The 26,302-nt window shown below is 43.9% G+C and overlaps 1 protein-coding gene across 3 annotated transcripts in view; it reads left to right on the top strand.

Moving 5' to 3' along the window:
* The first annotated feature begins 3,814 nt into the window (after window positions 1–3,814).
* Window positions 3,815–26,302, top strand: part of LOC110086173 (acyl-CoA (8-3)-desaturase) — a 41,983-nt gene continuing 19,495 nt past the window's right edge. For all 3 annotated transcript variants that reach the window (XM_078383583.1, XM_072985537.2, XM_072985536.2), the window contains exon 1: window positions 3,815–4,164. In XM_078383583.1, coding sequence (XP_078239709.1) covers window positions 3,940–4,164 — 225 coding nt within the window. In that variant the 5' untranslated portion in view covers window positions 3,815–3,939. The remainder of the gene's footprint in view (window positions 4,165–26,302) is intronic.

Here is a 26,302-nt window from a genome sequence, read left to right as displayed (position 1 = left end):
ACCCGTGGCACCCCAAAATAGGAAATTTGTAAAGAAAAATAAACAAAAATAAACAAATTACGTGTAGACATTAGCAACTTAAAATACTTGAAAGATTCAAAATATAAAAACAAAAAAGTGAAAGCCAGACTATGCAAAAGATATGATCTAGAAAGGAAAACAATTGTTGAAACTATGGAAGAATTAAAACAGCACGTAACAGGTACAGGAAAGAAAACTGAAAGATATGATGGATGCTTGAAACAATATAGAAAAAACATGCAATTCTGAAATTGTTGTTGTTGTTGTTTAGTTGTTAAGTCATGTCCGACTCTTTGTTGACCCCATGGACCAGAGCATGCCAGGTCCTACTGTCTTCCATGCCTCCCGGAGTTGGGTCATATTCATGTTGGTAGCTTCAATGACACTGTCCAACCATCTCGTCCCCTTCTCCTCTTGCCTTCACACTTTCCAAATATCAGGGTCTTTTCCAGGAAGTCTTTTCTTCTCATGAGATGGCCAAAGTAATGAAACCTCAGCTTCAGGATCTAATGAGCACTCAGGGTTGATTTCCTTCAGAATGGATAGGTTTGATCTCCTTGCAGTTCAGGGGACTCTCAAGAGTCTCCTCCAGCACCACAATTCAAAAGCATCAGTTCTTTGGCAGTCAGCCTTCTTTATGGTCCAGCTCTCACTTCCATACAACACTACTGGAAAAACCATAGCTTTGACTATGCGGACCTTTGTCGGCAAGGTGATGTTTCTGCTTTTTAAGATGCTGTCTAGGTTTCTCATCGCTTTCCTTCCAAGAAGCAGGTGTCTTTTAATTTCATGGCTGCTGTCACCATCTGCAGTGATCATGGAGCCCAAGAAGTGCCAGGAGGTGATAGGACCAGTGGCCATGATTTTAGTTGTTGTTGTTGTTTTTATGTTGAGCTTCAGACCATTTCTGGCGCTCTCCTCTTTCATTCTCATTAAGAGGTTCTTTAATTCCTCCTCACTTTCTGCCATCAGAGTGGTATCATCTGCATATCGGAGGTTGTTGGTATTTCTTCCGGCAATCTTAATTCCGGTTTGGGATTCCTCCAGTCCGGCCTTTCGCATTATGTATTCTGCATATAAGTTAAATAAGCCGGGGAACAGTATACAGCCTTGTCATACTCCTTTCCCAATTTTGAACCAATCAGTTGTTCCATATCCAGTTCTAACTGTTGCTTCCTGTCCCACATATAGATTTCTCAGGAGATACATAAGGTGGTCAGGTACTCCCATTTCTTTAAGAACTTGCCATAGTTTTCTGTGATTCACACAGTCAAAGGCTTTTGCATAGTCAATAAAGCAGAAGTAGATGTTTTTCTGGAACTCTCTGGCTTTCTCCATAATCCAGCGCATGTTGGCAATTTGGTCTCGAGTTCCTCTGCTTTTTCGAAATCCAGCTTGTAGTTCTGCAAATTCTTGGTCCACATACCACTGAAGCCTACCTTGTAGGATTCTGAGCATAACCTTGCTAGCGTATGAAATGAGTGCAATTGTACGGTAGTTGGAGCATTCTTTGGCACTGCCCTTCTTTGGGATTGGGATGTAGACTGATCTTTTCTAATCCTCTGGCCATTGTTGAGTTTTCCAAACTTGCTGGCATATTGAGTGTAGCACCTTAACAGCATCATCTTTCAAGATTTTAAATAGTTCAACTGGAATGCCATCATCTCCACTGGCCTAGTTGTTAGCCAGGCTTTCTAAGGCCCACTTGACTTCACTCTCCAGGATGTCTGGCTCAAGGTCAGCAACTACATTGTCTGGGTTGTCCGGGATATCCAGATCTTTCTAGTATAATTCCTCTGTGTATTCTTGCCACCTTGATTTCTTCTGCTTCTGTGAGGTACCTACCATTTTTGTCTTTTATCATGTCCATCTTTGCATAACATGTTTAACATCTCCAATTTTCTTGAACAGATCTCTGGTTTTTCCTTTTCTATTATTTTCCTCTATTTCTTTGTACTGTTCATTTAAGAAGGCCCTCTTGTCTCTCCTTGCTATTCTCTGGAAGTCAGCATTCAATTTTCTGTAGCTTTCCTTATCTCCCTTGCATTTTGTTTCCCTTCTCTTCTCTGCTATTTCTAAGGCCTCGTTGGATAGCCACTTTGCTTTCTTGCATTTCCTTTTCTTTAGGATAGTTTTTGTTGCTGCCTCTTGTACAATGTTACACGCTTCCATCCATAGTTCTTCAGGCACTCTGTCCACCAAATCTAGTTCCTTAAATCTGTTCTTCACTTCCACTGTATATTCAAAAGGGATTTGGTTTAGATTTTACCTGACTAGCCCCATGGTTTTTCCTACTCTCTTCAGTTTAAGCTTGAATTTTGTTATGAGAAGCTGATGATCAGAGCCACAATCAGCTCCAGGTCTTGTTTTTGCTGACTGTATAGAGCTTCTCCATCTTTGGCTGCAGAGAACATAATCAATCTGATTTTGGTATTGGCCATCTGGTGATGTCCATGTGTAGAGTTGCTTCTTGTGTTGTTGGAAAAGAGTGTTTGTAATGACCAGCTTGTTCTCTTGACAAAACTCTATTAGCCTTTGCCCTGCTTCGTTTTGACCTCCATGGCCAAACTTACCTGTTGTTTCTTTTATCTCTTGACTCCCTACTTTAGCATTCCAATTCCCTAGAATGAGAAGAACTTCTTTCTTTGGTGCCAGTTCTAGAAGGTATTGTAAGTCTTCATAGAATTGGTCAATTTCAGCCTCCAGCATCCATGGTTGGTGCATAAACTTGGATTACTGTGATGTTCAAAGGTCTGTCTTGGATTCGTATTGAAATCATTCTATCATTTTTGAGATTGTACAGCTTTTCCCACTCTTTTGTTGACTATGAGGGCTACTCCATTACTTCTATGGGATTCTTGCCCACAATAATAGATATGATAATTTTCTGAATTGAATTTGCCCATTGAAATAACCAACATTTATGCTATAATAAATGTATTCGCCTTCGCAAATACATTTATGCTATACATCACTAGGAGAAAATGCAGAGCAAAATAAATTGGGCCCATGTAAAGATGATGCTCTAAAATTTTGGAAAGAAATGTGAGAAAGCCCAACCAAACCTAACAAATATTTTACCCTGCCTTTCTCCCTAAAAAAGACCCGAGTAGGCTTACATAATTAAAAAACAACATTTAAAAGCTAAAAAAGTAAGCATACAAATATGTAGTTAAAAAGACTCAAATACCGCAATAAAAAAAAATCAAGACCAAAAAGACATTCAAAGCAACAAGGCACAACACTGCATTTCAAAGCCTCTCTCAGACAGCCCAACCCAACCTCTGGCACAGCAGCCAGGTACCTAACTCACTGGGCTATCCATCCAACTAGTGTACCTCTTAAAAGGGAGGCAAAGAAAGAAAGAAAGGCCAGCACATCTGGTGATGGGGCAGAGAAGGAAAGCGAAGTCGCCAGAGGGGGGAAGCTGGAGGGCCCCCGAGAGGCCAAGCGAATGGGGTGGGCAGAGCTGCCAATGGGCTGGCGCTGGATTCGCCCCAGCACCCACAGGACTTCTCCCACCGACTGGAGACTGCAGCCCGCCTGGCAGGGAAGACCGGCCCCACCAAGGAAAAGCGGTGAAGGGCAGATGGGAAAGCGGAGAGGGGCAGCCTTGGGGGGGGGGAAGCCCCTTGAGTTCGGCGGGCGGGGACTTCCCAAAGGGGCTTCGCGCCTCGCAGGGCCGCGAAAGAGAGGCGGAGGGTTCAGGTCGGCGATCCCGTTCACTGGCCAATCAGCCCACGCGGAGGCGTCGTCTGCCGGAGCGGTAGCCAATCCAAGGCAGAGGGGCTGGGCTCCGGGCTACCTACCCGCCGGGAAAGAGTACGGGATGGATGCTCCGGCGTCCCTGCGGTCGAAGAGCGTGCTGGGCGCGTGGAGGACGGGATTCCCCGGGGGAGCCCCCGGCAGGCTCGAGAGATGGCGCCGCAGCAGAAACCCGAGGGCGACCCAGCAGGGATCCCTTCGCCCTGCCCTCCGCGGTTCTTCACCTGGGACGAAATCGGGCTCCGAACGAAACCAGGCGATCCGAATCGGGAGATGTGGCTGGTGATCGACCGGAGAGTGTACGACGTGAAGCGCTTCTGCGAGCGGCACCCGGGGGGCTCCAGGATTTTGAACAGTCACGTCGGGGAGGAAGTTACGGTGAGATCCTGGGCCAGAGAGAGGGGCGAACGGCATGTCCTCTGTTAATGCGTGTCCCCGTCGTGGCAGGCTTCTCGGCCAGATATGCGTGGCCCTGGTTTAGTAGCCCTATGGTTGATTCCCTGGGAGAAGTTAGGATTGGAGGAGAGAGGAAGCGCTCCAACTACTCAGCGTCCTTTTCCCTCCGTTTTTATGAGGAAACGGGTTTGCGCCCTAGCTCATCTGCCCAGAAATGATAATGATTTGTTGTTGTTTAGTCGTTAAGTCGTCTCCGACTCTTCGTGACCCCATGGACCAGAGCACGCCAGGCCGTCCTGTCTTCCACTGCCTCCCGGTGTTTGGTCAAATTCGTGTTGGTAGCTTTGATGACACTGTCCAGCCATCTCGTCCTCTGTCGTCCCCTTCTCCTCTTGCCCTCACACTTTCCTAACATCAAGGTCTTTTCCAAGGAGTCTTCTCATGAGATGGCCAAAGTATTGGAGCCTCAGCTTCAGGATCTGTCCTTCCAGTGAGCATTCAGGGAACAGAGTTAGCCCACAACAGGTACTAGGGCAGTAAGTCCCAGTACAGACCCTTAAAAATATATGAAGCAGTTAAAAACAACAACAACAGTACAAAAATCACCTTTATTTAGTAAGCTACATTTAAGGCAGAAGGGGGGGCACATTGTTGAAGGAAACAAGAAAGGATGTTAAAGTGCAAAAAGATAAGAATTAGCCCCTAAGAATATCAGTCACAGGGGGAAAAGGACAGAGTAGACTTTAGTGAAATCTACTCCCAACCCTTTCTAGTATTTGGGACAAAGCAGTGGAAAGAGATGGTGCTTGGAGGACTCCAGGCCAACAATCCCCTTCTCATTGATTTGTGCACTGATCCAAAGTTGTGCACCAATTCAGACCATCCTCATTTTTTTGGTGTAGGTTTTGGAACTGCTGTTTGGGTGTCAGCTTGTCGGCACATCAGCTATCATTTCTTCTGCTGGGCAGTAGTCAAATTGACTGTTTCATCTGGTTAGTTAATCAAGGACACACTGCACCATAACAGAAGAGGGATTAACATAGAACAACTCACTTTCCTTCCACCAGGATAGGATCCACAGGTACATTCTGAGATCCCTTGGTTCTTTTCACTGAGGGATAAAGATTGTCAATGCTGGCCTCAGTTCTCCTCCCTGAGGTTAAGGTAGATGCTGGAGTGCAGGTTCCTAGTCTGAAAGGGCTTGGCAGTGGCCCAGCCCATACCAATGAGGGTTGATATACCTGCAGTGACGACAGTGGTGTTGCGACTCTCTTTGGCCCTAGCTGGTCTCGGCATTCGCCTCTTTCTCCTGATGCTAGTTCTCTGGTTGATGCTCTCTCCACCAGCACCAGAGTTGAAAGGTGGTGGGTTCCCCATGCGTCTGATTGGCTTTCTATTTCTGCTGATCCCTCTTCTCTCATTCTCCCCAATAGGAAGGTTAGTGGAGGGACAGGGGGTTTTGTGTTTCTCCCCCTCCCCCTTGGATACCATAAATTGCACTAGGGCCCCTTTCCAGGGATCCTCTTTATTAATGTACAGTATTCCCACTCTCTGAGTGGCTCAAAATCTTGCTCCAGGAAGTACTCTGCTCAACAGGTCCCTGCGAAATCCTCTCTACGGCATCTCCCAGTCCTCTTTTTCTTGTATTTTTCCTTCTGTCCCTTCAAGTGTCAAAGGAGGTTCATGACTTTCAGCAGTTCGACAAGCCTGATTTCTCCAGGTCCTCTCTGGGGGTGGGCCTGCCTCGCCTTGTGGTAAGATTCCTTTGATATCCTCCACCCACCAGGGATATACCTGAGGGTTTCCCCCTATAGGTCACATGACCATCTTCCAGGGTTTCCAGGACAAGAACTTAATTTGTGCCCCGGCATTCTTTGTTGGAGACGTCACGACTGTGCCCCCTGCCAACGGTTCATGCTCATGTGTCTCCACACACTCGGTCATCTCTGGGATCATAGCAGCCTGCTCCTTGGCACAGTGACAGCTCGCCAACAGGGCATCCATGCTACAAATACACCAAGATGCAATTGTCTGTTTATGTTAAATGCTATGTTGCATGTCTGTATATAATTAATTTTATTTGCATGCACTCTGGTATAGTAATAATAAATTATAATCTATAATATCTTTACAGTATATTATAAATTATTATTATTATGGCTGTGGTAACTGATTGATCTGTCTCCATCAAAGAGTATGTGTCCAGCCATAGACTTGCAACCCTTTTGGTCTTAACTCCAGTCAGTATTTGCATAGATAATTAACCTGAGTTGTCTGTCCACTGGTAATCTGAATTCCAAATCTATCATGCCTTTTAGATACCTTTCTATTCCTTTGACTGCTACCTAGTCTCCTTGAGAAGGTGAACATTGTCTTCTGGAAAGTATTCCAACAGGTGCCGCTATGTCCAGTTGTGAGGCCGAGAGTAACCTCAGGGGTACTCTACAGACTGTGTACCATCCCTCTCCTCCAAGAGAAAGACAGAGGATGAGGTGGCGACCATTGTAGGGGCATTAGAGCAATTGAAGATAGAGACAGAAACAGCAGAGGGCACCAATTGGGCAGGAAAAGAGGAAGATATAAAAGAAGATGTCAGGAAGGGAGGGGGCAGTTCAGAGAGAAAGGAGGAAGAAGCTTGTTGGGCACTGGAGGAGAAGGTAGAACAAGAAGAAGATTTGGTAGAGATCATTCAAGAGGACCCCTAGACGGGGGAGTGGGTCGAGTTTAGAGCTCCTAGAGAGTATGCAGAAAGGGAGTGGAAGAGACAAGTATATGGAAAGCCACCTTACTGTGGGGGAAAGAGAAGAAAGGAAGCAACGAAAAGAATGCAAAGCTTGGCAGGGAAGAGAAGCACAGAGGAGGGAGAAGAGGAGATGTATACGGAACCGTGGGAGATCCTGTGGGGCCAGTCCTTTCCGACCACAATGGAGGCAGAACAAGGGCAAGACGGTTTGGGAGCCACAGGTGGGCTGGGTTTACTCCCCTCAGCAATGATGCTACTGGACCATGTACCTGATGCATCGGGCACCGTACCTAAGTGGAACCAAGGAGTTGAGAGTTCTTCACTCTTATCGTTCAAAGAGGATTTGTCACTGTATTCGCAAAGGCTTTCACGGCCGGGATCTAATGGTTGTTGTGGGTTTTTTGGGCTCTTTGGCCGTGTTCTGAAGGTTGTCCTTCCTAATGTTTCGCCAGTCTCTGTGGCTGGCATCTTCAGAGGACAGCACTCTGTGGGATTTGTCACATTTTCAAAGGTTAAGATTGTTATTGTTGAAACCAGAAACAGAAAGTATGAACATAAATGGCACAGAGGATTTGTTAAACAATAAACCCGTCTTATTAGATGACTTTGGTGTACATCATTCTTCAAGGGAAAGCATGTTGGAGGATGTAAATGATACAGGACAGGACAACACCAGTCTAGCTGCTTTTGCTATATACTGTACAGCAGTTTTCCAACGACATTACTATACTGTACTTGTGAGAAAGTGGCGCATCATCCCACTTTTTGTAGAAAGTAATGGGTGTAGCCACTGGTGTGGATTGTGCCAGTCCTAAACAGGAAAATTCAATTGAGTAGCTACGTTCCATATTCTTCTGTTTCTTTTTGAATTCCAAGAAAAAATGAAACCTCTCCAAGTTCTTTTACTTCAATTTCTTTGTTCAGATTTCTTACAATTTTACTACAGCTGCTTTTATCTTCACAGCACACAATCAGGCTATCCACACAAGTGAGACTGTAACTCCATCTGTGTTTTTGTATCTTGAGTATACTCGATCAGATTTTCCCTGTGTAAATATTTCAATGAGCAGTTGTTTAATTTCTCATTCTATCCACAGACTGCTTTGTTTCAGCCCACAGGGCATACAAGATGGTTTTTTAATCCCATATATTGAACATGGAGGCTGCTGCATGTGTCATGCTTGAGTTCTTAGGCAAGAAGAGATTGTAGTCCCAGGATTAAAAATTATAGTATCCGCTTCATTCCAAATTAAAAGCCTGACATGTTTCAGCTTAGCCTTTTCAGCCTTCTTCAAAGGTTGTGCCACATGAAATAGAAAAGAAGAAACATTTACTACATCATTTTTTCTAGGGGCAATTTTTAAGCATGTCATACAGTTGCATTATCATATTGTTCGCCCTCTAATTAAAATTTAATATGATAAATAATTTCATTACCACCACACATTCCGTATTAAGAATAAAACTTCTGTATATGTTGTCACGAGGATATCAAAATACATACTATGAATATTGCAATTTTGTTAGCTCTGTTTAGAAAGACTTTCTGTTCATTAACTCTTAAGTCCAGGTCCTTTTGAATAAGTAATGCCAAATTGCAAGAGAGGAACATTTTTATGTACTGTACAAATAATTGCACAGTTGTGTTACAAGGCCAGGTACACATGAAATCCAATCTATCTCCCTTCTAAGCAAAGTCTTAGAACAACATCTAAGATTCACAATTTTAGGTGTTTTTTTTTTCAGAATGATTCTGCTCAACAAAGTTGAGAGGGAAAAGGGGAGTTTCCATTTTTAAAAATTCTGATGTTACTTAGGTGTTCCCCTATATGGATACAGTGGTGCCTCACTTGATTGCTTCGTACAACGAAAAATTCATGTAACAGTGGCTTTTTCGGAGCAATCTTGTGCTTCACTTAACGATTTTCCCTATGAGCAATTTTCGCTTAATGATTTCGGGACCATGCTTCACTTAACGATGACAGTTTTAGGTCCCCTTGTTTCGCTTAACGTTTTTTTTTACAGACCCGTTTTTGCTATTTTTAAAATATTCTAAAATGTTTAAAAAATGTTTAAAATGCTTGGAATCATTAGTGCACCTAATAAAACCTTCGTTAACTTAATTTGGCTTTGTTCTGAGTCTTTTTGAATTTTTTGTGAATTTTTTCCCCCATTGAAACAGGCTTCAATGCATTTCAGTGGGTTTCGCTTAACGTTTTTTCCTATGGGGATTTTTGCTTAAGGATGGTAATCCGTTCCAATTGGAACGGATTATCCGGTTTTCAATGCATCTCTATGGGAAATGGTGTTTCGCTTAACGATGTTTTCACATAGCGATGGTTTTTTTGGAACCAATTAAAATCGTTAAGCGAGGCACCACTGTATTAAGGTTGCCTTAGAAGAGAGATATATTGGAAAATAATGTTGCATACATTTGTTCCTGGAGGCCTCAGTGAAGAGAGATTTCCTTCCCCTCTTATAGTCTCACTGCTGCTTCCCCCACACTCCTGGAGTCAGATATTCAGCAGTACCATGTACAGTGGTGCCTCGCATTGTGACGTTAAATAGTTCCGCAAAAATCGCTGCAGAACGAAAACGTCGCTATGCGATATTGAAAAGCCCATAGAAACACATTGAAACCCCTTCAATACATTCCTATGGGCTTAAAACTCACCGTTCAGCGAAGATCTGCCATAGCACAGCCATTTTCGCTGCCTCTTAAGCAAGGAATCCGTCCCTAAACACAGCGGGCAGCCATTTTGTTTACCCGGCGGCCATTTTGAAACCGCCGATCAGCTGTTTTAAAATCGTCACTTTGCGATGCTCAGTTCCCGAAGCAGGGAACTGAGCATCGCAAAGAGAAATTCCCCCATAGGGAACATCGCAAAGCGATCACTTTTGCAATCGCAAAAACGTGTCGCAAAGCAATTTCGTCGCTAAACGGAATGATTGCTATGCAAGGCACCACTGTATACCAGTCTGGCCTTATAACACAATTGTTCATCTCACACAACCTGATATTACTTATTCAAAAGGAGCTGGACTCAGAGTTAATAAACAAAAAGTCTTTTTAAACAGAACTAACAAAATTATAATATTCATGGTATGTCTTTTGATCCCCTCGTAATAACATGTAAAGAGGTTTTGTATGGAATATGAGGTGCTAATGAAATTGTTTAAATTATATGTAAATATATATCTAACAAGTCTTCTCGAACAAAAATCAGCTTCAGGAGTTCCTGTTGACGGACCTGGCTGGGGGGAAGGACGCAGGAGTTGGAGCTCCGCTGCCTTTTTATCCCTCTTTCTATCCTTTCCAAGTCTGGAACTGAATATTCCTCTCCTGTGTTTTCCACGTTCGAACTGAACATTCCCCGAGCCTGTGGAAATGTGTTGCTGCTAGCTTGCTGTTTCTTTTGGTAAACAAGAGCCTTATCAGGACCAGCTGACCGGCTCCTACCAGACGCCATTCAACTGAACCGTGAGTGAGCATTCTAACAACATTCCTTGCTCTTACCACCACTCCTATGGGAAAGAAAAGAGCATTATCCCCAGGGGACTCAGGAGCGGATGTTACCCCAAACTTCAAACAGACAAAGCTGGAGGCTTTTTTTCCTTTGCACCAGCCTTCAGCGTCTGTGGATTTACTACCGGGCCTTGCCCTCCCCTCCGCCCATCCAGCTGACTCGGAGTCTGTTACTCCCCCCAACAGCCCTTGTGGGAACATACAACCTCCCATGCCTGACAAAGAATCACTACTGGAGCAGGAGCCAGATAACATGCTAATGAAACATTTCCTCCTAACTGCTCAGACGGTAAAACAGATATTTACCCATTTAGACATGGCGGTTGAACTTCTAAAAGGACTCTACCGGATGCAATCAATCAACTCTAGCTCACTTGCAGGCTCCAACCGATGTGTATCCCAGCAGGCTGCTGCCAATCTCCCATGTAAGAACTCTTTTAACTTTACTCACGAATCTAAAAATGATCAACTAATCTATGCACCTAACTGTGCAGCAATCTCTGTTTTCTGGAGCGGCGGAATACGACCTGACTGGTCCAGAATAAAGCAGGCCAAAACCCATCTGGCTATACTACTAAAAGTAGCCTTCTCTTCTATCGACCTGCTTAAAATTGAGAAACTACCTTCTGCTCACTCTATGGACCGTCTCTTGCTGTTTTTCAACTCCAAGCACATCCCGGGTCTGCTGTTCTCACGTGCAGGAATCCTGAGAAGAGCCGGCATCTTTCCCCAAAGACATTTTAGGAACACTACCATCGCGAGCCTTTTACCGGTCAAGCCTAAATTGCAAGACAACATGACGCCGGCCCCTGCACCAGAACCTCCTTCAAATACCGGCCTGGGTCCCAATACTTCTCCCGCTTCCAGGGACTGTCTTCTGGACTTGTCTTTTCCAACTGTCCTTCCTTCTCCTCCGATTTCTGCCAATGTGAACCCTGACTGCAAGACAAAGCTACAGATGAACCCAGTCGACCGGCTGACTGGAATTACCTCCAATTGTCACCCCCTCACTCTGGAACCCGCACCTGAACCTTGGATCCCCAATTGCCCCCCAAGGACTCTCCCTGACTGTGAAAACCCAATCCCTCCCCTGCTCCCTGATAACAGCGGTTTTCCCACCTCCTTATTCCCTACCTGTACTGTGAATAGACACTCCCCTGATGGCTCCTTCCTCTCAGTGGATGCCTCAACACAACTTGTCCCTCCTCTTAACTTTAATCTTATAAACCCCGACCCTAAGGGGGATAACTCGGTCTGCACCAAGGAGCCCGAGACCATATCGCTAACCCCTCCTGACTCTTCGCCAGCCTTAGTTGCCAAATCTCTCTCCCACCTATCAGGCGGAACACACATGAGAGCTCCCTCTTTAGCCAACAATCAAGTTCTCAATGGGGACCCCAGTTACCCAACCCATATCGATTCCCTTTCCTGCTCATCTAACTCCAACCTTCCCTGTTGACTATCTGCACTCTCGCAGACCTTTTTAAATCCAGCAGCCTGTCTTAAGTTAGTTTCTTGGAACATTGCGGGTTGGGGGGAAAAAACAACGGATCCCGATCTCATCAGTTATCTCTCGTCCTTCGATATCATCTTTCTTCAAGAAACCTGGTCCCTAACCCCTCCATACATATCAGGGTTCACTCCCTATCATCTTCCAGCTTTCAAATCTAAACAAATGGGCCGCCCTCGTGCCGGCCTCTGCTGTTTGTATAGACCCTTTTCTAGGTACTCTTTAACTCCCATTGTTTCCCAATCTAGGTTCTTCCAAGCATTCTTGCTTGCATGCAAGGACCTTAAGATATTAGTTTTTAATATATACATTCCCCCATCCTATACAGATACCCCCTCCCCCTGGGACGAGGTCAAGTTCTTTACAACAGAATACCTGGTGTCCGATCCATCCATCCCCCTTCTTTTCTTGGGTGACTTTAACGCTAGAATGGGCTCCAACAACTCAGCCCTGTCTCTACACATGAATTGGGACTCAGAAGAGCTGATTCCACCTGAGTTCCAAGGCCCTAGACTTTCTTTAGACTCCGCATTCAATAACTACACCTCACAATTGGTTGATTTATGCCTTGAATTCAATTTAACCATACTCAATGGCTCCACCGCCAACGACATCCCAGGCAGATTAACCCACTTCTCTTCTAGGGGGTCTAGCGTTCTTGATTATGCACTTACCTCTTCAGTCGTCCTGCCTTACCTTTCAGACTTCACTATTGACTCTCGTTCTGAAAGTGACCATTTACCCATTCATCTCGTTTTAAGTTTTCAAATCCTCAACATGAGATCAAAGGACCCTCGACCAAAACCTATACCTCGTCTCAAATGGTCCCCTAAGATGGAGGAAGCTTTCAACGTTTGGCTGAGTACGATAGACTCTACTAATTCTAATCTGAAACTGACTGAGACCAACTCTCCCCTTACAGCGATTGCGACTTACGAGTCCCTTGCCAAGGCACTCGTCCAGTCCCTTAGAGCATCCTCTTCTACCAATTCCCATAAACACCCTCCTTCCTGGTTTGACACAGAATGCTTGAATGCCAAGAAGTGTGTCAGGCAGTTTTTCCTCTTAGTCCGCCGTGACCCTTCCCCGGCCCTTTTAAAATCATACTTCCATCTGAGGAAAACTTGCCGACTCCTCCTAGAAGAAAAGAAGCACTTATTTGCCCAACACAACTGGAATTTACTCCATGATGCAATCCACTCCAACAACCATAAAGCTTTCTGGTCCCTGGTTTCCCGCACTAACTCCCCCTTAGCTCGTAATGTTTCACCTCCCATTCCTGCCTCTACTTGGACCACTCACTTTTCTAGAATCTTTACAGCTCCAACTACACATAACGACCCGATCCTGCATCCCCCAGACCTACCGGAATGGCCACCGGTCACCCCGAATGAGGTGGAAGAACTTATTAATACTTTGAAAACTGGGAAAGCGCCAGGTCCTGATGACATTCCATCCGAAATCCTCATAAGCAACCCCTCATGGTGGTCGGGGCCTTTATCCAACCTATTCACATTAATCAACCATTCAGGTCTTTTCCCTCACGCCTGGCTATCCTCAATTATTGTACCCATTTACAAAAAGGGCGACCCTGCCTCACCGAATAACTACAGACCAATAAGCCTCCTCTCATCCATTGGGAAGCTTTATTCCAAACTACTACTCAACAGACTCACAACCTGGGCACTTTCAAAAGCCCTCCCAGGCAGAGAACAAATAGGTTTCCGCCCAGGTGCTTCCACACTTGACCACGCCTTCACACTATCCTTTCTCGCAGAAAAATACTCCGTTCATTATGGAGCCAGATTGTACACGGCCTTTATTGATCTTAGAGGAGCGTTTGACTCAATTAATAGGGACATACTGTGGAAGAAACTGTCCAATTGGGGGATCGACCCCCGCCTTCTCTTCCTGATCCAACGCCTTCACTCTTCCAACTCGTGCCGGATTCGCCTCGATGGCGCAGGCTCCATGACCGACGAAATCCCTATCAACAAAGGAGTCCGCCAAGGGTGTATACTTGCCCCTTCACTTTTCAATCTATTCCTTGCAGATCTGCCTCCCGCTCTTCCTAGCTCTGGAACCTCCCCTCCCTCTCTCAATGGTGTCCCTGTACCTATTCTTCTTTATGCAGACGACGCAGTACTGCTGTCTGTCACTAAACCTGGCCTCCGACTTCTGCTATCCTCTTTCCAAGAATACTGCTTCTCCAATGAATTATCAATCAATCCCGAGAAAACAAAAATCCTGGTTTTCTCGAAATCCTGGGCCCCGACAGCCTGGAAGATTGGTAATCTATCATTCCAGCAAGTCCAGACTTTCAAATATCTGGGGATCACCTTCCACTCCCGACTCAGCTGGACTCACCATTGTAAAGCTGCCATTTCGTCTGCCATGCCACATTTAAATGCAGTCGCCCGTTTCCACTTCAACAGTGGCAACCAGTACATTCCGGCTGCTCTCCATATATTTCAAATCAAAATCCTCTCCCAGCTGCTATATGGAGCCCCAATCTGGATCGAGGCTGCTAATCAAGACCTTGATAAAGTCGCTGCCTCCTTTCTCAGAAGGATTCTTGGAGTCCCAAACCTAATTAGATTGTCCACATTGATACTCGAATTAGGCATGCACCTTCCCTCTACTATCGCTTGGTCCCTAACCTTCAAGTTCTGGCTTAGACTACACCTCAATACCCAACCAGATTCCATACTCAATGACCTACTAAAAGATCCTTTTTCATCCAAGTGGTTCAATATTCTTGATGCTAAGCTCGCATCCTTGGACCTCTCCCCCGAATCTCTTTCAGACACCACCCTTCACAGAGCCCATCAAATCATCAAATCTAAACTCTGGCAACAGGAACTCAATTTATTACTCCCCAATTTAAATCCTATTTGTTCCCCTCACTTCTTCGGCCTTTCCCCTTCACTCGGTAGACCCTCAAACTATTTTAGTAAATTAATTAATCCAAGTAAAAGGAGGGCTTTTATGCTAGCAAGACTAAACATTTTCCCATCAGCTGTTCACTTTGGAAGATTTGCAAACATACCACGCAACAATAGACTCTGTCTCTTTTGCTCATCTGAGCCCGATACCCTAGACCACATATTATTCCGCTGCCCGACTCATCAACATTTAAGAAACAACATCCTTGAACCCCTTCTGTCGTCCCTTTTTGTTTCCCTAGCTGACCCCCTCCCCACCCTTTTAAGCGATTACTCGGCGACCATCACTAGCGTGGTAGCGGATTTTCTTTTAGCGGTCTCCAAGTCAAAACCCCTGCCCCATCCTCCCCCCGCATCACCCTCCCAGTTCTTACCTTCACGCCCGTCCTTCTTGGTTTGTAACACTATGACATAAATTGTTACTGCTGTTTTATCCCCTTTTAATGCCAATAAAGGTTTTAAGAAAGAAAAAAAAGACAAGTCTTCTACTTTCGGCATAGGGTATGCATCAAATTTAGATACCTCATTTAATTTTCTTAAATCGATACATAACCTCACACTCTCATCTGGTTTCAGGACCACTACGGGATAACTTCTCCAGGGACTGTAGAAGGGTTCTATTGTTCCTAATCTTAACATTTCTTCTACCTCTCTATTGATCGTCTCCTTGAGATGATGAGGCCAATTCCTCCCACCTGACCTAACAACTACCTGAGGGGGTGTATTGATCTGATGTTCAGCCACTGTGGTTAACCGTGGTTTGTTGAAAAAAAACATCTCTGAATTTAATTTCCAGGTTTCACACTTGACTGATATATTCTCCGTCTAACTCTTCCTCTAAATACAGTTCTTGTGTTGTTTGAAGGCAAGCTAAGGCTTCCAGACCTTGTTGTGCCTTTTGTAATTGTGTCTTGGCCATCACTGCCACCTTATTTAGGTGATCTCTCATTTCTATCACTTGTTGGACTACTATCTGAGCTTCATCCTTCCCACGTTCCCATTTCTCTCTCACTATGTCCAACACTCCTCTGGGTTTCCACCCATGCATCACTTCGAAAGGTGAACATCCTGTAGAGGCTTGGGGTACTTCTCTGATCGCAAACATCAAGGGGACTATCAGCAAATGCCATCTGCTTGGCTTCTCTAAAACTAGTTTCCTCAGCATCCCCTTTAATGTCTTATTAAACCTCTCTACCAGTCCATTGGTCTGTGGGTGGTAAATTGACATATTAACAAGCTTAACCTCTAACTACCACCACAATTCTCTGAAGGTCTGACTCATAAAGTTAGTCCCTTGGTCAGTTAAAATTTCTTTAGGGAAGCCTAACATTGAAAATACTTGTATTAATTCCCTAGCTAATACTTTTGCAGTAGTGGATCTTAATGGAATAGCTTCTGGGTACCTCATAGCGTAATCTATTAAGACTAAGATATGGGTATGTCCTCCTGAGGACCAAATTAAAGGGCCCACGATATCTAGCCCTATTCTCTCAAAGGGACAATCTACTAACGGCATAGGAATTAAAGGAGCCCCTGGTCGTGGTTTTACAATGTTTTTCTATCTCTTTGCCTATACTAGGCCACCAGAATCATTGTGTTATGTGAGATACCATTTTTTGTGTGTCCAGATGGCCAGCCATGGGTACATCATGAGCTAATTGTAACAATTATCTCCTCCATTTTTGGGGAACTATGTACTAGTTGTTTGTTTCCTTCTTTGTCTACACAGTAGACATCCTCTTTGCCGATGTTGCAGCCATTGTTGCCCACTCTGCTGAAGACCTCCAACAACACATGAATCATTTTAGCAAGGCCTACCAAGACTTTGGACTAACAATCAGCCTGAAGAAAACACAAGTCATGGGCTAGGGTGTGGACTCACCTCCCTCTATTACTATCTCCACGCAAGAATTGGAATTTGTTCGTGACTTTGTATACCTTGGCTCAACAATCTCTGACACTCTCTCCCTAGATGTCGAGCTGGATAAACGTATTGGCAAAGCAGATACCAAGTTCTCTAGACTCACAAAGAGAGTATGGCTTAATAAGAAGCTGACGGCATACACCAAAATCCAGGTCTATAGAGCCTGTGTTCCGAGCACACTCCTGTACTGCAGTGAGTCCTGGACCCTTTGTGCATGGCAGGAGAGGAAGCTGAACACATTCCATATGCGTTGTCTCCAACACATTTTTGGTATCACCTGGCAGCGCAAAGTTCCAAATAGAGTAGTCCTAGAATGAGCTGGAATTTTTAGCATGTATACATTACTAAAACAGCAACGTCTATGTTGGCTTGGGCATGTCGTGAGATGGTTGGATTCCAAAAGATCTATATGGAGAATTAGTGCAGGGAAATCACCCTAGAAGGAGACCACAGCTGCGATACAAGGATATCTGCAAGCAGGATCTGAAGGCCTTAGGAATAGACCTCAACAGATGGGAAACCCTGACGTCTGAGCGTTCAGCCTGGAGGCAGGTGGTGCATCATGGCCTCTCCCAATTTGAGGAGACCCTTGTCCAGCAGGCCGAGGCAAAGAGGCAGTCCCGGAAGCAGCAAAATCAGGGAGCTGGACAGGGGACAGATTGCAGTTGTCTTCAGTGTGAAAGGTATTGTCACTCTCGAATTGCCCTTCTCAGCCACACTAGACACTGTTCCAAGACCTCCATACAGAGCACGTTACCATAATCTCTCGAGGCTGAAGGATGCCTACTACATGGTATAACAATCCTTCATGCATGTCTAAACCTGTGTCACCCCTTTTACTGCCCCTTTCACCTGTGCCTTACTTAAGGTCTCCTGTAAAGAGGGATCATCTTGTTGCCATAATCACATCTCTTCTCATGAGGTTTTCTCTAAAAAATCATTCCCTTTCTTTTGCTCTTCACACTCCCCTTGTAAGCCTTCTTTTAATTGTAAGAGTTTATGTGTTCCCACCCAATCATGCCCTAACAACATTTCCCTAGCAACCCCAGATACTAGCCCCATTTTCAACCTTTGACATTCTCCCTCTATCTCAATGTGAGCCCAAGCCATATTCTGCGGTTTCATGTCACCATGAATACATTTCACTGATATACAGTACTTTCTCCCAGTGTTGCTTCCTTTAGAGTCTGCACCAAAGTCTTGCCATATCCTGTGTTTACCAAAGACCTTTTTCTTTCCCCATTCACACACACTACCACTTCCCATCCAGTCTGTTTGGAGCCTTGAACCTGCATCGTGGTGTGATTCTGTCCTACCCAGGAACAATCCGTCCCTGGGCATTCACATCAAAGATGACCCTCTGCTGTCCTTCCTTCCTCTCCATCCGTGTTGCTTTTCAAATATTCTCAGGTCCACCGTAACAGGTTGCACCAGCTTCAGTCCTCCACCTTCAAATCCGCACGCTCTTCCTCTGGTCGTCGAGTTGGGGTTGAATATTTTGCATGGGACCGCACTGGGAAAGTTGTTCGTTGCCATCTATTCTGATCAGGAGGAAGGGAGCGGCTATCGTGCCCATATTCTTCTGTGTTACCGAAATCCTCTACTAGGTGGATTGCCTCCTCCAATGTCTTAGGGTGGATCTTTTGCACCCAGCTCCGCAGACTACCTCTCAATGTCATCACCAACTGCTCCATAACTAGCACTTCTAATAACTATTATTTAGATTTTTCTTCTGGACATGTGTGTGTGTGTTTAGTCGTTTAGTCGTGTCCGACTCTTCGTGACCCCATGGACCAGAGCACGCCAGGCCCTCCTGTCTTCTACTGCCTCCCGGAGTTGGGTCAGGTTCATGTTGGTTGCTTCGCAGACACTGTCCAGCCATCTCATCCTCGGTCGTCCCCTTCTCCTCTTGCCATCACACCTTCCTAACATCAAGGTTTTTTCCAAGGACTCTTTTCTTCTCATTAGATGGCCAAAGTACTGGAGCCTCAGCTTCAGGATCTGTCCTTCAAGTGAGCATTCAGGGTTGATTTCCTTTAGAACTGATAGGTTTGTTCTCCTTGCAGTCCAGGGGATTCTCAAGAGCCTCCTCCAGCACCACAATTCAAAGGCATCAATTCTTCGGCGGTCTGCTTTCTTTATGGTCCAGCTCTCACTTCCATACATCACGACAGGAAAAACCATAGCTTCGACTATTCGGACTTTTGTTGGCAAGGTGATGTCTCTGCTTTTCAAGATGCTGTCAAGATTTGTCATCGCTTTCCTCCCAAGAAGAAGGCGCCTTTTAATTTCAGATGGACATAGCCATCTGATTAAAATAGCCTTCATCCTTTGGGTCAACGGGTGGGGATGTGCCCCTGGCTTCATTTTCAATTCCCGAAACCTCTTCCGATATGCCTCTTCTGTTAAATTAAGTGTGTGCAATATGGCCATTTTCACTGTTTTATAACATGTTGCTTCTTCTGGTGATAAAGTATCCACCATCTTTTGTAATATCCCCATGAGGCAGGGGGTCCATTGTTCTTTAGGCCATCCTGCTGCGACTTCTACTCTTTCAAAAGTATGTAGATATGCTTCAGGATCATCGGTCGGTCCCATCTTTGAACTCTGATTGGTGTGGGTCCCGCCACCCATGTATTCCTCGAATGTCCTCTCCATTTTTGTCCCTTCTCTTGCTCAGTTTCTTTTTCCTTTTTAAACATTTGTCTCTTCAGCAAAGCTTGTCGTTCAGTCAGTGTCTCGATCAGTCTCTTTCGCCTCTCTATCATTTGTTGTAGTTTTGACAGTTCAGTATTTCCCGCTGTCGAAACTGCCCCACGTTGGGCACCATTGTGATTGGGTTTGTTAAATATCTGCAGCAGTTCCTCCTTTTTGGCGGGAAATGACAATAGAGTCTCTTCATGAACATTTAATTTTTTATTGGTATTATCATTACGAGAATCAACAACTACCTCTATAGGTTCAAACAAATTAACATCTTGCAAGTGCTCACTTTTTGAAAATGTTAACTCTTGCTGTAGTCCCTCTTGATTTATGTTGAGGCTGGCCCAAACAGTTCTCTGTCGCTGGGTTTCCTCAAAGGAGCACTCCGGACCTCGGAAATAGTTCCACAGCAAGGGTGTTGTGCCCAATCCCCCTCTGGGCAAGGTCTGTTGTGAATAACACCTTCTTTGAGTGAACTTGTCCCCATGGGAAAACCACAACTGTCCATTCTAAGGGGTCAAGAGTTGTTTCCCCTCACTTCATTTTTTGTGGGTCAGGCAATAGTCCTCCTACTCTCAAGTTTGGGAAGTCCTCCAGTAGTTTGCACACTTTACCATAAGCATCCCCTTCTCTCTTTCTCTCCTTTTCCACTTTATCTTTGTCTCAACCTAGTTCTGTGGGTACCGTGAACACCCTACTTTCCCCTCCATCTCTGTCGCTTCACAGATATATTCAAGTTCACTGTTCACATGTTCTGAACCATTATCTGTACATAAAACTTTGGGTTTGTACTCAAACATATGTCCTATGCATTAATGTAAAGCAATTGCTGTGGAAACATTTATCATTTGTTTGCATCATTTTAAAAATTATTTCAGGATTACACAACAGAATTTCAAACAAACCACATTCATTCTCTATGCCTTGTAGGAGCCTGCCTCCACTCTCATCAGATCTAGTCGCTACTTCCTTCAAATTATACCGTAAAGCCTTTCTTTGTTGCTTCAGACATACGTAGAAAATAGACTTTTCAGCCGTTTTGGAGCATACAGTACAAAGAATCTTTATTTGTTAGACATACAGTGTCATCATCTGGCTGTAAACAGTTTAATCTTGTAATACCTTTTCCTTTCAATTACTGAGGCTTTCACTACTTGAGATACACATGTGAAATTTATAAGCTCATATGTATTAAGCTCATCAAATAATTTCAAAGTGTTGAAGTACATGTCAGTGCATCTGTTGTTAATAATGTTGGAGTTTACAACATAACATGCTGCCTTCTAGATTGATTGGAAGGAAGCTTTAGAGGCTTGGAGTAACTGTTAATTGTGAAAACAATAGCAATTTCACAGTTGAAAACAATTGTGAAAATAATATAAATAATAATAGAAATTTCTATTGTTTTCACAATTTCTGATAATACAGTTCCTGTAAATCAAAATCTGACAAACTGCCACTGTGATGATAAGCACTATTATTTTGACTAAAATTTACAGAGTCTAGATTTCAATGGATGTAAAATACAGAGATCTAGTCAAATATACCAGAGCAAATCATAGGATCAGAGGACCGCAACAACCTCTCAGGTGATTTCAAGACACTTTCATTTCTCTCCTTCGGATCCTTCCACAGCTGAACTGTCATCCATGAGAGCAATTCCTTTGTGAGGTTATGTTGTCACACAGTGACCTTTGTGGCTGATTGCTTTGCAGTGGCTTTTAATAAACTGCTGTTCAAACCTCATGTTTAAAGCACAATGGATACTTTCGGGGCTGCTTTTTTGTACTCCATTTTAATTATTTTAACACGGTAAATAGATTTAGAAGGAATCGTAAATCACTTCTGAGTACTTTGTACTTGGAAAACCATGAAAAGGGTCATCCTAAGTCAGAATTGATTTGACAGCAGATCATGATGATGATGATGATGATGATGATGATGATGATGATGATGATCATCATCATCATCATCATCATCATCATCATCATCATCATCATCATCATCATCATTATTATTATTATTATTATTATTATTATTATTATTATTATTATTATTATTATTATTATTATTAAAAATTTCACATGTTGACAGTTCACCCTAGATTATTTCCCCTCCTTTCTATTCTTTTTCTGAGCACAGAGAAGATGGATGAGAATTCCTATCTGAGCCCCAAAGGTCCTTGAGTTTTCCTCCCAGAGCTTCAAGCCCTGACATGATTTCTTCATAGTTCCTCTTGTATTTGTGGTTTTTTTTATCATGCAGATGAGAAGAAAAGGACATGCATCTGTGGGTTTCATGAGTGATGGCAATCCTTCTGTCACATCCCTAAATCTGTCCTCTGGGGAGACAGCATACCTGGCAATTTCATGCATCTTCCCAGCATACAGTATATCAGTTCCAATCCCACACAGTAGGGAGTTCTCCTATTGCAAATACTCTTTGCTTCTTCTTTTGTAGGGTGTGGGTTCAGTGACTCTGCTTGGCTGAGCTTCAGCCTCTCTCATGTCCTTCCACAGGGACTCCCGTATGTCTTCCTCGGCATGCTGTCTGCCAGACTCCTCTACAAGAATCTGAAAGGGGGTTTGCAGTTCCATTGGTGAAAAGTGTCTTATTAATTTTCTCCCAACTATGACTCTTTTCCATGGCGCTTCGTCCACTATGTTTGTTCTCTGCTCAGCATTCACCTCCTGTATTTTGTCTTGCTGTTCTTCCACTCCAGTGCCTCTCTTGGCTGCTGCTGTTGAAGAGTTCTATGTACTTTTCTGTGAGTGGCCTCTGCACACAACCCCCACCCCCACCCCCATAATGAAACAATGAGCAGCTGCAGAAACAGGTTATTTATTAGACCCCAATGGGATTTCTTCAAGGGCCAGTAGGGCCAAATAATAAACGTTAGAAACATTAGGGCACCAGGAAAGCCTCCCAAAGTCTTTGGCGCTGAGCCCCTCACTAGTCTCTTACTGGGAAGAGTGGAGTCCCACCTTTTCTACCAGTTCCAGGACACCTCTCAGGTGCACCAGACATAGAGTGCCACAACATGGATGCCGAATACAGTCAGTCAGCTGTCCCTGGAAGATAGCAAAGGCTCCTTCCCCTGCTACACTTCCACAATCTTTGCCGGTGACAGCTGCTCTGTAGGTGCAATCATCCTCTTGAGTGGCACCGTCAAACTCCACTTGGACCTGGCTGGGCTCCTCTGAGTATTGTCATGCAGAAGGGGGCAATGCAGGAGGAGGATCCTCTGGCTGGTTATGGGAAAGATGACTGGGATACCTCTGCTGTGGGGCTGCTAGCCCCTGCTGCTTTCTTTGCCAATAGTGAGCCCATCTCTGGTTTTCACGTCCCCGAGCCTGGCCTCATCTCAGCAAACACAGGCAGCCTTCTTGGGTGACAACCAGTCGTTTGACCCAGCATCCATTGTTGGGATCATGGCAACAGATGGTCTCTTAGCAGGCTGTCAACAGCTGTGGCAACGGCAGCATCTCCTGGGCCTCAGACACCTCCCAGTCCACAACAACAGCCCAACAGGCCTCCTCTCCTGCCTTGCTCTCTTCCTTAACAAGATCCACTGTGTGTGTTGTGTGATCAGCCTTTTTCACATTGATGCAATTGCAGCTAAACATGGTTCATGTATCAGTTCTTTTACCATTGTAATCAGGACCACAGAGGGGGAACAAAGTATTTCAGCCTTTTTCTTTTCTTTTCTATTTTTGAAACAAAACATTGTCTGGCATGCATGCCCCTTGAGGTCGCTGTCTGAAATTTGCCTGGTTTACTCTCCTGTTTATGATCTATTATATCTCCAAGTTTCATATTCCTTCGTGGAAAAACGAAAAGTTTAGCCATTTTGGTTTTCTAATACATATCTGTGGGTTTGCACATTTACTTTCTAAGGGGCACCTAGTGAATTAGATGGGGTACAGATTGTTCCAGATATAGACCAGAGACCCAGATTAGTGTCCAGAAGGAATTGGGGGATTCTAGGCATAGTCTTGTTAATACTATGTTTCTTTGTGGTAAAATATGGGACTATATGCTTCTCACAAGAAACAATCTAATTTTAAGACCCCGAAAGAAACTTCTTTTTTTCCCTTTTCATTCTCATTTTTCTTCTCCCTCTTACTTTTTTTAGATTGCTGTTTAGAATGTGGATAGGTGAGCTACAGGTTTATCTCTTCCTAAGGGATTAACAGAAGTATAATTAGGATAATGCCTGCCATGGAATCTGAAGTGCAGTGAGTTTTCCAGAAAATTCTGAATTGCCTTAAATAGGGTGTGATTTGATTTAGCACATGTATTTGACTTACATTTACTAACAAAGCTTTTAAATGTCCCAATAGCCAACAAATACTGGAACTGAAATAACTAATATTGTGGTAAGCTAAAATTGAATACGTATAGTCGAACTAGAACTGGGGAAACCTGGGAATGAAGCTCAACAACTGTGAGTCTTACTGTGTGACTTGGACCACTCTTGTGGCAAACCCCTCCCCATCTGAAGGCTTCCCCAGGGCAAGACGAGTCCTAGGAAGCATCAGAACCTGAAAGGGGGGGGGGACTTAAAGCTTTAAATTAGTTTACATTATTTCTGGCACCCCAGTCCAGTTTAAGCTGGCACAAAGTTACCCAATAGGATTCTGCTTGTGGTCTCTTACTCCCTCAGAGACATCTTCAGCATGCCTGGTGTGGAAATCTGAAACACATCGGTGGAGGCCACAGATGTTTAACTGGAGGGCTACTGGGGTGTAGTAGTCAGAGATTCACAGAGCTGTGAAGATCAAACTAGACAAACTCAAGAAAAGAGGTGAAACAATGCTGTATGTCTTTGCTGGAATAAACTTTAATCATATTAGCTATGCCTTTGATGTAATCTGTATGGCTGAAACGTGAAGTCTTAACCTGACAGGGGTGTATTACTATGCATATTAGTAATTTGTGCCCTGTTTACGAATTGGTAGCATGTACAAACGTATTTCCTAGGGATAATCTCTTAATAATGTTAATCTAATAACAGCTAGAGAGCAACTCATCTAAATAATGAAGTTATCTGACTAAGACAATTTTGAAACTTAGACTTGTGCAATATTGTATTGTAGCATTGTATTACTGATAAATAAGTTTATTTGTTTTTTAAAGAAACGGGTGATTTTTTTTTGTAGGAGAATTAAGCACTGGAAAATTTACTGGACAATTTTGTATCCCACATCACTGGGAATATATTCTTTGGGCCTTAAAGTACATTTGGCTAGAAGAAGGGGATGGAGAAGAACAAGTGATGGGATGTTTTGGATTTCATTGTCCTAGTAAAAACTCCTAGATGCGAACCTTTCCATTAGATTGACTTTAAGGTTAGCAAAAACCCATTGTAGGAAACTTTACCATACCAAACTACTGTATTAAAATTTAAAAATTAAGATTATTATTTTTTTATTCGGCTTTTATACTGCCCATCTAGATGAATCTACTCTGAGCGGTTTACAGTCCAAAAAGCAATAAAATTAAAAACATCAATAAAACAAGCAATGAAATCAATTAAATACGCAAGCTAGGCTGTTTGGCTACACTCCACCTTTAGCTCTGCTCCTTTGGGAGTGTGAGAGACTCCCCCCTCCACAATCTGTTGTGATTAGAAATCCATAGGAGTGGGATACTGTATGTCTGTAAAAATACAACATGTAGCATAAATGGCATTTATCCAGAGATTCCTGATAAGTGTGTGAATGTTAAGATAAATTTTAAAAACTGCTTCTACTTCTCAAATTCCCCCTGGAAGTACAGTGGTGCCTCGCTTGATGATGTTAATTCGTTCTGGCGAAAACGCTGTAGAGCGAAAACATTGTCAAGCGAAATAAGAAAACCCATTGAAACGCATTGAAACCTGGTTCAGTGCGTTCCAATGGGCTGAATACCTGCTCATCCAGCGAAGATCCTCCCTACGGCAGCCATTTTCAGTGCCTGTATAGCGAGGAATCCGTCCTAGAAAACAGCAGGGGGCTATTTTGAAAGCCGGCGGCCATTTTGAAACCCGACGATCAGCTGTTTGCTGATCATCGTAAAACGAAAAACCAGTTCCCGAAGCAGGGAACCGATCAACGTGAAGTGGAAAAACCCAATCGAAACATCGTTCTGCGATCGCTTTTGCGATTGCAAAAACTTCAATGTTAAACGGATTCGTTGTTAAACGGGGTAATCGTCCAGCGGGCATGACTGTACCTGATTTTTATTATGGCTTCAGTAAAAGGAGGATGCACCCAGTAGCTCACTTCAAACATAGTAATAAGCCATGATTTGTTGTAATGCAAAAAAAGCGCCGTGATTCTCAGGCTCACAAGCTCCTCTTGCCATTTAAATGGCAGCTGGTTTCTCTTACTAGGCAGTGTGTTCTTGAGGGAGGCTGTGCCCTGCTCTTTTCGCTTGCCTGCCTTAATCTACCTTTCTCAAAGGCCTTCAGCCACTCTTGCACCTTTCTGTGTCTCCTGATTCGGTGAATACAGTCGAACACTGATATATGCGGATAGACGGTGATGGTTTTGCCTTAACCTTTTTGCATTTCTTTCTGGGTGATATTTCTTGGCTTATCTCTCTCCACCTTTTGTGATTGTTACATTTGTCTCCATGTTAGATAAGGAATCACAATCTAACACGCATATACAGATCTTCTGAAAAGATTTTGATTTTCTGCTAGTACAGCAGAGAGAGACGCTGCAGCACGCAAACATTTCCCAAGGCCGCTGGTGAAATGTAATAACAAAGACCACACTAGAGT

The sequence above is a fragment of the Pogona vitticeps genome, chromosome 1, assembly GCF_051106095.1.
Source record: "Pogona vitticeps strain Pit_001003342236 chromosome 1, PviZW2.1, whole genome shotgun sequence".
Classification (NCBI taxonomy): Eukaryota; Metazoa; Chordata; class Lepidosauria; order Squamata; family Agamidae; genus Pogona; species Pogona vitticeps.
The sequence above is the reverse complement of the archived record's forward strand: the minus strand, read 5'-3'. Positions and strand labels throughout refer to the sequence as shown.